The following is a 13,925-nucleotide window of genomic DNA, read 5'->3' as shown; positions in this document are numbered from 1 at the left end:
TTCGTTCAGTATTATTTAAAATAATGGCAAGTTCATTATATTAACTATTTTTTTTATATTCCTTAAAAAATTAATTCCTTAAGTAACACTAAGCTCCGTCAGAATTCAATATTTTCTAACGAGTTTACTCTTTATTGTCTCTGTTTAGCTATTTCGTTCTTTTAAAAAATTAATTCCTTAAGTAACACTAAGCTCCGTCAGAATTCAATATTTTCTAACGAGTTTACTCTTTATTGTCTCTGCTTAGCTATTTCGTTCTTTCAATCTCACGCTTCCATCAATTATCTGTAGAGGAATATAATCGCAAGTAGTCTGACTATTTCCACTGCGACGCTGAGGTGTCTTTGGGTAAAGGATGAGCCGAACATTGAGCAAAGGTTTTTCGTTTCTATGGAAATTTCTCCTTAAACCGTCCTCCTCTCGATCGTTGGCGCGTTCTAAAACATTAAAACACAATAAAATTTGCAAGATTGTTTATAAATAATACAATATCTGAAAAATCAGAACAATTCATCCATGTCAATGTCAACTAAAGCTTCATAATACTACTAAATTGTACATAATTACTAAATTTTTGCTTTGTATTTACTTATTTATTTTCTAAATATTGAAAATATTTCAAGAGGTGTTACTCAGTCCTATTTTTGTAAAGAAAAGTTAATATATACATTAAGTAGTGTTACATGTATTTCATTCTAAACTACATGTACATAACTTGTTTTTATTTGGACAAATTTCCTACTCTTAAATTGTATGTCTTTAATATATCTGACAACGTTCGTATATATTACAAATCTCAATTTGTTCTGCTATTGTATCAACTTGTGATATTATACATAACTGTTGATAAGCATGTTGTTTCCAGATGTGAGGTATTTATATGAACTTTATTTCCGCTTACCAGATTTTAATCGTACTGCTGTGGGTTGCAGTACTTGCCGCGCAAACTTGAGGAAGACGTTTTCGAGGACAGTTTTGACTTAACGGAGGATAGCTGTGTACCATTTAAACACGGTAAAGGGGTATTAACTACATTTCCACGTCTGTTGTTGTTGACTCGCTTAAATATATATTTAGTGGATGTAACACTACCTTGTGGAAAACTGTTCCTACGTCCTAATACTCTCTTGAAGGCAGATTTGAACTTTGTTGATGTTAAACTGTATATTATGGGATTTCCTGCACTGTTGATATACATCAGAATTCTGACCCAACACATAAGGTTAAGATACGGCTCAAGACCAATTTTGATCACCTCTGCTGTTGGTGTAAATATCAGCCACAGAGAAACGACTCTAATTGGGAAAAGTGATATGAAGAACAGTACAATTATAAAGATGAGCATCTGAACAACTTGCTTCCTCGATCTCAATGTGTTCACAGCCGTTCTGTCATTTTGTGCAAGAGATGTTAACTTGTCAGACATCAGCTGTTTGATGATACATACGTAGAAGCCTATCAGTATGAACAAAGGCAATGCAAAGAAGGCAACAGATATGAATATTGTGTAACAATAGCGCCACATTTCGTTCACTTTCGTTCGGCAAACTTTGATTGGCGACCCGTCATAAAACAGTGCATCTTCATAGTCAGTCATTATCAAGAAAGGTAAGGTCAAAATCGTTCCAAAGATCCAAATACCGGCAATTATTTTTACAGTAGCAGATATTGTTGAGGTCATCCGATACTTAAGAGGATGGCATATAGCATGATAGCGTTCAAATGTTACAGCCAACATCGTCAATATGGACACGTGTAAAACCCCGTTCTCCATCAGCGGTACTAGTTTACCTGAAATGGAATAAACAAATGACATTGTCAGTTTTTAATTTTCTTCATACAAATATATTTTCAGGAATGTTGCTTTATCTGATATACCGGTCAGAAAAAGTATTAATGAAGACAGAGTGCTAAAAATTCATTTTGTTTTTCCTAAAGTAATAACATTACTAGTTTGATCATCTGCCATGATTATTTTTTATTAAACAGAATCGTATTGAAAACTGGTCTAATATCAGACAACCTGATAAGGTATTGTAGAAACGTACTATGCGGATAATATACTGATCTAATTTAATTTTCTTCATACAAATATATCTATAGGAATTTTGTTATATCTGTTATACAGGTCAGAAAAAAAGTATTAATGAAGACAGAGTGCTAGAAATCATTTTGTTTTTTCTTTAAGTAATAACATTATTAGTTTGATTATCTGCCATGATTATTTTTTACTAAACAAAATAGGACAAACTCGTACTGACATAACTGGTCTAATATCAGACAACCTGATGGACATGCGCACATACAAATATACCTCCTTAAATTCATGCATTTCAAACCTTAATAAAAATTGTACTTGAAGGGAGAGAGATAAACGGAATAGAGATTGTAGCAGTTAAAACGTTAAATAACACGAAATACAGAAAATTGCCGCGGTTCAACTAATTTGAATTTACCCTAGTAACAAAGTTAACTTACCTCCTTAAGTTTTAAATTCGAAGCGTACGTAGTATATAATATTTATTTGTCCGGCAGGAAACATAAGTTTACTTTACTAAACTCACAAATAAAAGGTGTACAACAAAGACCCATCAATAGAACGTACTTAAACACGTATTAGTCATATACATTTCATTTCATTACAATACCAATAACGCAGATACCAAAATTTATCATTCGAGTTAGAAGACCGGTATTGACAAATGGCATGTTTCCTTTCGATTACAAATTCTCTGTGTGTAATTTCGGCATTCACCGGTTACTATAAAAAATGTTACGGCCAAAGGATGCCAATATAGAATAGGCATGGAAGTTGCCAACTGTCATTACGTGTCCACTACATTAATAAAAAGTCACCAAGCTAAAACGCAATTTTCAAGAAGAAACAAGTTTTCAAATTAACCTTAATTTAATGAACTGGAAAAATTCAAGCCAATCCTATTTGGGAAAGTCTTAGTTCGACTAAGCTTTCTTATAATGTGCAATAATTAAATCAAATGTGAAGATTCTGAAAATAAAAATGTGATAAAATTAAATCTCATACTTTCATATATTATTATTTTTTTATTACTTTTAATGCCATTTTATCATTAACGTGTATAATGAGGATGCTCCGCATTTTTGCATTGTTTTGTTGGGTTTAACATCGCAGCGACACGGTCGTATGGCGACTTTCCAGCTTTGATGGTGGAGGAGGACCCAAGGTGCCCCTCAGTGCATTATTTCATCATGAGCGAGTACCTTTTCTCCTTTACTAATATTATGTAGAAGGCTACCTATTGATTTTTACAAAAAGACTTTTTAAGATAGTTACGAGTCCAATTACATCCTGTTTTGACCAGAAAGATTAAATTAGTTTTATACCGAAAGAAATTGGAAAAATCCGTTTGCTTAACGTATTCGAAAACCTCGTTTCAAGCTTTGATTGATTTTAAAGTAAAGTAGTTACATACGAATAAGACAGTTGTATTAACTTATTAAGATACTCCGTAACATTCCATAATAATTAACATACAACAATCATTTTCCATGAGCAATACGTATAATCACAGCGACAAAAATTAGATATTAGATAAACATGCATCTTCATTATTACCTCCCTTTATTACATAAAAATTTTTGATAAATACCGTCTACAAATTTTTTTTTTGGAACTAAATTTGATTAATTCTGGCATATATCATATTTGCTTAATAAATTAGCGCATATAAACAATTAGATTACTTACTACTATATGTACACCTTTTGAAAATGTTGCATATCTTGTTAATTATTTATTGTCATTCCTTGATATATATATATATATATGAATCTTTGTTACCTTTAAAACTTTTTTTATTTGAATCCTCAATAATTAACTGTTATTTCCACTTCTTTGAATGTTATTTACCGGCCGAGTCTCTGTGGAAATTCAGGTATCATTTGATCCAGTTAATTAATGATGAGTTTATGTGTATTATCTAAATTATAACGTCTGCAGCTAGTTACATTGATAAATAGTGTAATAATGTATAGTATTGAACACATATAGATTTCATGATGCACTTTTATCAGCCAATTGTGGCGTCAAAAACGTCGACGTCCATTTGGCGCGTCGACGTCATTTCCGTATTCCATGTATCATTGTGTATTTTATTGTCAACTGAAGAAGCTTATTAAAGCGAAACATGTTTTGACAAAACTGTGTTGTTTATGAATTTACAACATCATATTTAGAACAAACAATTCCTATTATATAGATATACAATACAAAGTTATTTATTATCTACAAATTTAAATATGGCTTTAAAGCCTGTTAAACTATTTTGTGTTTTTTTATGATCTGTAATAATGTAAATTCTTGCCATACAATGCAGATACACATGTTTTAAAAATGAACTCTTTTATAAACCTGTACCGTCGTTTATTTGACTGATAAATTGTTGAAAAAGACGTTAAACCCGAAAACACATTAAGCTATAGACATGTACCTGTAGATTCATATAGACAAAGTCGAGAGCTTATATGATATTATCTGTCACAAATACGCTTCTTGTATACTGTATCTCGTTTTTTATAAAGTAATAATTAAATCACAAAAAATATCTATATAGAAAAACAAACATATGTTACTCTTTGATAAGAATGGACAAGGGAGTGGTATCTTTTTCTAGTTACAGTAAAGTAAATATCAAGAAATTGACAAGTAAAAGATGCTGGAAATTGTTATTTGTTAAATTAACGTAACTTACAGGGTACTTTTATCTTGATATCAAATGCGGGTAATTTAAGAGAAGCAAATACTGTCTAATAACCAACTGTGAACAATTAGATTATTTATAGTAACCTGTGAATATACTGTAGTCAATGGTTTCTCCTTTTCCTTATTATTAGATATCTCAACCGTAGGAATAATGAGCGTTTTTAAGTAGCATTGGCATCAGAAACAAAATTGTTTCTTGGAGATGAAATAAGGCAAAATTGTCTGGAAAATTGCTTAGCGGCTCTAAACGTTCCCAGCATGCCTTTTCCACATAGGAATATAAGGTTCTTTCACCGGTTGTAGGTGCAGATGGGAATTTCCGGCCTCGAGGGTAACTGTGCCTAACAGTTACCCGAGAGCCGGATATTCCCATCTGCACCTACAACCAGTGACATAATCTTTTTTCTTGCATACCATATCAAAGAAATAAAAATAGAAATGAAATCAATCGAACGACTTTCTTTTTAGAACTATATCTCCTAGCAGCGTATTTAAACAAAGCGCGGGAAACCAATGTCCGTAAACAGGAAAGACGTCATGACGTTTCAAAGACAAATAACAATGTTTAGTTCCGGTTTTGTTTTATCAGTTTCAGCGTAACGTTATGAATTTTTGATAAAATAACGTGTTTTGAATCGAAAAATATACTATCAGGAAATAAGAGGAACTGTCAAGGTATTGGATATTTATTCCGTTTTATGAAATGATACATATAATTTTTATGTAGTTCGTAATACGTCATTTACAGCACGAGAGTCATCTTACACCCCGGGTTGTAAGATGGATTTTTCCAGCACCGATGAAAATACCGGAAATCCCCGTCTGGTATGCAAGAAAATATATTCTTATATGACTAACAATTCTTTAATCATTACAACGATATTATGTTGACGTCATGTCAACCTAATACTTAGCGCCATCTATGCATCGAGAAATAGCGTTTTCAAATTTGATCAAATATTTACTTAAAACATGTTTAAAACGAAATGTTACATAGCAAAACTGTCTTGATTAATTTACACACACACTGAGTTGGTTATTCGCTGTGCAGAATAATTCGACATCATATGCGCTCCAATGGAACTCGGCCCAAAATAAAGGAGCGTGGCGACCTACTATTTGGCGCCATAAATGAGCGAAGAAACAGGTCTACCATATTTGATCTAAATTTCGCAATAAAAGAGATCGACATATTAGAATCGAAATAATTTATAGCAAAACCGTGTTTTAACACTTTTTATACCCTCTGGTGGTTATACGTCGTAAGAAATAATTTTACTGGGGCTACGTCCTCGTGAAATTTTTACGCTCGACGTATAACCGCCCGTCGTGTATAAATAGTGTTAAAACACGGTTTTGCTATCAATTATTTCTTAAATACAAAAACATGCTGCACTTTGAAGAGTATGTGTATATACCAACATGCGTTATACGTAACAATCTGACTGAATGGTTCGTTACCGATTACATCTGGGTGTCGCATGATCTCCGTTAGAGTCTGTTGATAAGAGGTAAATAAATGTGGAATAACCATCAAAATCCTTAAAGCGTATTAAAAGACATTTTGACAAAAACAGAGTTTACTTTTAAATAACGACATTTTAGCGATCCACGTATTTGTAAAGTTATAGCAGTAGAGTCTGAATATAATTTTCTTGTTTACTTTCCATTGTACTCGTCTTAGATAAGCTACTAGACTTATATAAAATAATTTGTCAAATAATTTGTACTTCCTTTCTCTTATTTTATGTAATAATGACAGACATCAGTCTGTTTAAGAGATATTAGGATATAGACTGCCTATATTATATGAAAATGAACGTAGAAGAAATTGATATCTTGTAGTCAGGGAGCTAGTCTGTATTCGTCTATAATTGGCAAAAATGAGGAAAAGATTGTATGGCCATATATTCAAACATGCTATCTGGAAATGCTTAAATCAAGCTGTGAAAACCACATCTGTTGGGATAACAGCATTTTTGTTCAGCAAAATGATGTAACAGTTGTATATGTACTTAGTTATCGTGACGTGTATTTACTGATATGGATCTGGAATGTCTTCGCTTTATAAATTACATTATCCTGTCACTTGCAGTATTTTCGACCCGATATCAGGGTGCCGTATATCTTTCTTGATATACCGTCAGTTGATCATGTGACCAGTGATATACGGTCAGTTGATCATGTGATCTTATGATCGATATTGTTGTCATAAGAAATTTTGCAACGAAACCATCATCATTGTGTTGGAAATGTCCGAACTAAGAAAATGAGTGGTCAAATAATGAGTTTTTATTCAAAAACGAAGAAGTTATTGCGATTTTGCCGGTAATCACGTCATTATATAAGTGACGTCATTTCGAATATGACGTCATTAAAACGGTTGTCGCACACTTATTTTTGTAAAATAAATTGCCAAATATCGGGAAATTAAGTAATGACAAGATAAATAGAATAATAGGTTAGTGCCTAAGATGGAGAAAGTTTATCTGGCTCGGCTCCGGACGTTATCAGGTTCGCCTTCGGCTCACCCGATAAGCTCCTCCACCTCGCCAGATAAACTTTCTCATCTACGGCACTAACCTATTATTCTCTATTTCTAAGGCAACCATGTGTGAAATTTTATACTAAACATATGAAATGTGAAATTGCCATTTAGTAATAATTTTGAATTTGTACGTGTTTAGGCGCATTTGTTAATAAATGTGTTGCCATATTTAAACAATATTAGTATCCCTTATAAAAAAAGAAAAGAAAAAAAAAATAAAAAATACATGATCACACTTACAGACCTCAGGAATCTTTAGAATGCTGTAAAATTTAAATCTGGATCTTGCAAAATAAAACCACAACGCGCGAAAATCCAAGTTAAGGATAAGGTGTATCAAACAGTAGCTTCATTGTGAAACAAAATCTGTAATTTAAATCACGTTCTTTATGGACTCTTAATTCCTGATGACACATATCGCATGATGTAAGTAGCGCAGAATTAGTCTGTCTCCCGTTCAATGCAGAGCATCAAGCAAAAGGAGCAACTGGTACTATCTAACACGCCCTTGGTATAAAACGGGCGTACAGCGATTACATAACCTCTCGCATTCGACATAGATGTTACCGATTTAGTTAGTTACCATTTAGAAGTACGAATAATTTCCGGCTTTGTTTATTTAAAAGACAATAATCAAGGACAAAAAATACCGAAACCGACAGCACAAATATTAATAACGTTTAGTAGAGAAAAGCATTTGATACATTTGTTCAAAATATTTTCCTTATAAAAATTGAAAATCAATCACTACAATCTTACGGATCATATGGTAAATTATGTGTTTGTTACAATAGAAGATATCTTTCTAATCTGTTACTGAAGACATCAAATGCCCATCTGTCACAAAAATATTTTTTTTTGAAGATATTTACGTCAAATGTATTCAATATTCGTCCATGATTCATCATTTCAGCTTTCTAAAACATATAAATTACATGTAGATGGTAAAGCTGCATTCATTATCAAATGGCATGCTATGGTGGCATATTTCTGCATACGATAACCAGATAATTTTCGCTAAAATGTATCGAGTTTTTACGACAAACAGAAAAGTTTACGCGAAAACATAAAAGCTTTTCACGAAAAGAACTGCAAATATTAAGTGGAAAATTTTGTGTTAGTGCCCACTTCTGCAAAAGAAAACCGGATAAGTTTCGTGAAATTGGATCAAACTTTCATAAAAAACGGTAAAGTTTTCGTGAAAATAAAATGTTATTTCCGCGCAAACATTTTATTTTCACAAAAACTCTACCGTTTTTTCACGAAAATTTGGTCCATTTTCGCGACACTTATCTTATGCAGAAGTTGGCACTAACGCAATTTTTTTCCACTTAATATTTGCAGTTCTTTTTGTGAAAAACTTATATGTTTTCGCGAAAACTTTTCAGAGTTTCGTGAAAACTCTATACATTTTCTCGAAACTTATCTGGTTATCGTATGCTGAAATATGCCACCATAGTATGCAGTTACAAAGCTACCAGTTGTTAAGCGGTAGTACACATTCATATTGTGTACTACATTAAACTCATTGCATAGTAGAGACTTGTTAATTTTATTTTACATAGCCTTTTTGTAGTCGTTCCTCATATTGTCAAACATAAAATGTGTGTCTTGTATATCTTAATCGCTTGCACGTTATCAATCTGCTGCGATTACACATTTTGTTGTTGGTTAAAGGGTTCTATAACTATGCCTAATATCTCGGATGAATGTATTGACAGTGTAACTCCTTCTAAGGAACTCAGTGTGCTAGTAGAAACACATCTGAACCGCGCCATGAGAAAACCAACATAGTGGCTTTGCGACCAGCATGGATCCAGACCAGCCTGCGCATCCGCGCAGTCTGGTCAAGATCCATGCTGTTCGCTAACAGTTTCTCTAATTGCAACAGGCTTTGAAAGCGAACAGCATGGATCCTGACCAGACTGCGCGGATGGTTTTCTCATGACGGGGCTCATTTCGTCTTTGAAAATCGTTTAATAATCTATTAGATAGAAGGCTAACTAAGAAAATATGCCTACTCAAAACCTCAAAGACATTGTTTAGTGAAGTATGTTTTATACCTTAACAGTATGTTTTATACCTTAAAACGTTTGTTATTGCCACCACTAAATTCAACTGTACTTTATTTCATATAAACCCCACTTACTTGATAACTTGTTTCGACTTTTCTAGCATTTCAGATTTTCTTTTCCCGTAAAGAACTATATGGCTACTGCAGAAAAGGAAAAAGGTGTTAATTTTTGTATTAGAAAACTATAATTCATTCAATACAACCGTCTGAATTTACTCTTTTATGCTTCTTTCAACGTCTCTTCCCGATCATGCCGATTTCGTAAGAATGTTGCACATACTCAAGATACTGAAACGCAGTAGAGTAAAAGGAAACAAGATGCTATTGAGAACACGCACGATGAAATGGAGAAGCTGAACTACTTATTGTAATGCGGTAACATATGGTAACGACAACAGCTTAATTTGAAAATGTAACCAAGTTTATAAGTTTCTGAAGCGCCATATTCTGAACGAATTTCAACCAAGAGTTCTTTAACTTCAGTGTGTATGTTTGTTTGAAGAGACGAATGTTGAAAAAGGTCCTAATTCAACCACCAAAAGTTATCTAAAAGTTTGCTAGTAGCTGCCAACTTCCCACATGAATCAGAGGTGGAGGACGAATGATTTCAGACACAATGCTTCTATCAAATCATCACGGAGAACATACGCCTTGCCCGGGGATCGAACTCACGACCCCACGACCCGTAGATCTGCGCTCTCCTTACTGAGCTAAGAGGGCGGGTTTGATTACTAGAGAGAGTGAGTATATCCAGTTCAGTGAATGTCACGTGATTGATATGAAGCATGTCCGTATAAAACTGTATATTCTGAGTGTTCCTCCCATCGTTGCCTCGTGAATTATATGTTAAAATGAAATGAAAGAGATGTCTCAGTTTTATATACGTATATGATAAAGTTTTATATATGTATATGATATAGTTTTATATATGTATATGATATAGTTTTATATAGTTTTATATATGTATATGATATAGTTTTATATATGTATATGATATATTTCATGTACGTATAATATATATGAAAACACTATATTCATTTTCTAAATAAATTAACTGCAAACTATAACGCAAATGGCTTATAAAATCATCATGGAGATGTCGGATGATATTAAACCAACTATTTAGGACAGCTTGTTTTTAATTTATTTTACTTTGGAACTATATATTGTAATATTTTCTATTATCACTTTTATCAGATGCACCTTTTTTGGGCCTCATTCAACCTTAAATCGATTTTTGTCAGCCTGTTATCCACCAAGGTTGACTTTTATTTACCCACAGGAAGATTATGATATAAGATACCATATTGTACTAAACAATGCTTACCGATTTTTTCGCCGTCTACAGTGACAGTAATCAATTTTGAAGGATTATTTTACTTTAAAGATGTTAAGTTTGACGTTGGATATAAAACTGTCAGGATATATTTTATCTAAGTGAGTAAAAAAACAACATTTTCCGTAAAGTGTATGATGAGTATTAAAGAAATATTTCCCCGTCGAAACATTGTTCTTAAAAATTTCTTCATGGGTCAGTGTACACTCATTTGGTCATAAAATTGACAGTATTTCAACATTCATCTAAACCTTAAAAAAGCTAACACTTCCATTTTTGGGTCTACTAATATATAAAACAGTTCTTAATTTTAATTGAAGTACACCAATTATATTCCATTGGTAAGATTTGTATTGTTAACAATAATATCTTAATAAATAAGCGATATTACCATTCGGTACCGTGGCATCAGACTAAAAAGTACTAGATTTAAATTTTTAAAACGAAAAATACTATAGAAATATTACTATTGTATCTTTTTCATGAAAAGTAGTGCAAAACAATGGTGCATTCTATTAACCATAGGTAGATAACATGTGGCGAAAATACCCTGTGTACATCTATTCCAAACCAAAACATCATAGGACATAAACTTTTTAGTTCTTAGGAGTAAGAGTCCATTAAATCTGTAAATAAAATTCTTATGGAATACCTTTAATGATATTATATGGGCTTTTTTGAGAATTTCTAAACCTTTTGGCCAATTTAATGAGCAAGGAAAATGCAATAACAAATTTAATTGTTTAAATGTTTTCAGCATTTATTTCCAAATTAACTAATCATTAAAATTAACCCACATATTGTTAACTGATTGAACAAATAAAAGTATTTGTTGTAATTGTTGGTGTTGCCTTTGTTATTTCATTAGCAATTATATGCATTTCACAAAAATTTAAAGTTTAAAGAAATATTAATTGTAGGAAACATATGTCATAAACTTTGTATTCATTATTGTTATTCTGCAAGATCCAGACAAACTATGTATCCTCCTGGTGACAGAATGATCGTTTTGAATTTTTGTCAATTTTGTGGCCAAAAATATATCTTTCCCGTTATAAAATTCGAGAAAAACACATTTTTTTAGAAACAAAATAATAAGAAATTATACAAACTTTTACTACGCAGGTGTAGCTTTCATTTTAACCTTGACATTTTGGAAATTTCGTGAAAATCCAGCCGAAAATAAAGTGAAAGTAATTCAAATCAACAAAAGGTATTTCAATCTGCTTTGTCGATAAATTCAACATTTTTCAAGAAATTTTGAAAATTAAAAAAGGTCATATTACCACCGACGAAGTTCTGTCAAATGATGTTTTATATTAATGGTGTTTTATTATACTGAAAAAGATATCAGAGAAAATGCTAGTTACGGAATAATTTGATCAAATAGTCCGTGAATTATAGAGAAGGGAAACAATGCTAATAACAAACACTAAACGTGTTTACTAAACGTCTGAACCATAAATGTCTGGATAGAATTATGTTAAGATACCTTCTAAATTTTAGTTCCAACACCTTGTACACATGATTTGTTATATCTTTTTCTCAAAAATATGTACATATCTATTTAAAGAAATCGGACAGTAGAAAATGTGCTGGTAAGAGAGGCTAGTTGCATACGTAACGGTAAAGGGACTGATCTCCAGATCATAGGGGGGTAAAAAAAAAACAAAAAGAAAAAAATGAGAAATGAAACTGAAGATTTCAGGAAATTGATACTGTATTTCTGAGGAAGTCTTTGAATTATAATTACTGGCAGATGATGCTATGGAAACACAAAAGAATTGGTTGATTTTATTACCTTTTCCGTTCAAAATTGAAAAATGTGTGTTACGGGTTACTGAAGATAAATTGACTTAATTTTAAAGCTCTAGTTAAATGGTCATTACGTACAATTTCTTCAGTGGTGTTTTGGTCAAGATGGTAGGAAAGTTTTTATTGTCGATGTAACCAGAGTTCAAATTCCGACTCAGTCATGATTTTTCTAAATTTAGCTTTTCTTTTAAAAAAGAAAGTTTATAAAAAAGCTCATGTCCTCAAGTTGATATTTGACTAAACTTTAACTTTAAAGAATAATCATTTTAGCCACAGTCTGAGGTCTAGTCCCTTTCGTTACTTATACAAGTATGGGACTACAGGAAACCACAAGTATTCATATAATGAGAACTGTTTGTTTAAATCAAATCAATACTAGTATCAAAGTATTTGCTGTATGATTAATGTTTGATTAATGATACGTCCTGGAAGTTTTAATTGTATTCTTAAAATGTGAAAGCGGAGTTTAAAAAATGGTAAGATATTCACTAGGATTTTACACTTACACATGAGTTCTCCAAGAAACCATCTATCTTTTCCAAAGAATTCTAAGAGACCGGCAGGTTGACAAACAAGCAACACTAAAACATCAGCAGCACTTAGGTTTAACAAGAAAACGTTGGTAGGTGTCCGCATATTTCGCACTTTAATTACCACAACAATAACAAAAATATTTCCTATGGTTCCGACAAGAAATATAACAGCATTAACCAAAGACGCAAGGATGTAGATATAAAGCGGAATTTCCATCCCTTGTGGTGCGTTGTCCAACTCTGAAGACAAACCAGATTCATTTAAATGTGGCTGGTCATTTAATCCCTTCAAAGGCTCATCTGTATATTCCATGTTATATCCTTGCAAATTGTACACTTTATAATTATACTTAATTATAATTATAACTGATATACTTGATTAGTTTCCAATACTGTTTTTAACAGAAATCTTAAAGTACTATTACACTAAAACAAAACTGGAAATTAACATAATACAGAGCCTAGCTTCGCTGAATTTCGAATTTCATGTGTGTCAAAACGAGACAATACACAGTTTAAATAATTCTCGATTCTTATTGGAGTGCCAAACAGACAAGATTTCTGATAAAAGTTTTACTTCATTCAGCGCAGTATTTTTCCGATATGTAACGTATGTTATAGCTCTAAATGCAAATGTGACATTTTTCGTAATTGGTTACAATGATTCAATTGATAAGAAAAGCTGCTACATAGTAATTTACTGTGGATTGGAAAATCTTCATAATGGTCTTAATTTTGCAAAGGTGTATGTGTGTTCGCCCTAACATTATGAGAAATAAAATGAAAATCCAACAAACAGGCAAAAAGTAATAACCAAATCTTTAACTACATGAAAGTAGTAGACCTGCTGATAATTACCGTCTCGAAAAACATTTGAA

The 13,925-nt window shown here is 32.3% G+C and overlaps 1 protein-coding gene across 1 annotated transcript; it reads right to left on the bottom strand.

Moving 5' to 3' along the window:
- Window positions 1-243: 243 nt before the first annotated feature.
- LOC123546306 (QRFP-like peptide receptor) lies at window positions 244-13,360 on the bottom strand. Its single transcript, XM_045332505.2, has 3 exons — window positions 13,021-13,360; window positions 949-1,791; window positions 244-437 (listed from the first exon to the last, which is right to left on the bottom strand). Exons 1-3 carry the CDS (start codon window positions 13,358-13,360, stop codon window positions 244-246), a joined length of 1,377 nt encoding a protein of 458 aa, XP_045188440.2.
- Window positions 13,361-13,925: the final 565 nt, after the last annotated feature.

This window comes from Mercenaria mercenaria, chromosome 9 (genome assembly GCF_021730395.1).
Source record: "Mercenaria mercenaria strain notata chromosome 9, MADL_Memer_1, whole genome shotgun sequence".
NCBI classification, from domain to species: Eukaryota; Metazoa; Mollusca; class Bivalvia; order Venerida; family Veneridae; genus Mercenaria; species Mercenaria mercenaria.
Note: the sequence above shows the minus strand (reverse complement) of the source record. Positions and strands in the feature narration are given on the sequence as shown.

What these genes read in the sequence shown, in the direction of transcription:
- LOC123546306 (XM_045332505.2), bottom strand. Translation starts at nt 13,360, where the DNA reads ATGGAATATACAGATGAGCCTTTGAAGGGATTAAATGACCAGCCACAT. An exon ending in GTTTCTTGGAGAACTCATGT is followed by an intron (nt 1,792 to 13,020) that starts GTAAGTGTAAAA and finishes ATTCCATTTCAG; the next exon opens with GTAAACTAGTACCGCTGATG. An exon ending in CTCGAAAACGTCTTCCTCAA is followed by an intron (nt 438 to 948) that starts GTTTGCGCGGCA and finishes TTAATGTTTTAG; the next exon opens with AACGCGCCAACGATCGAGAG.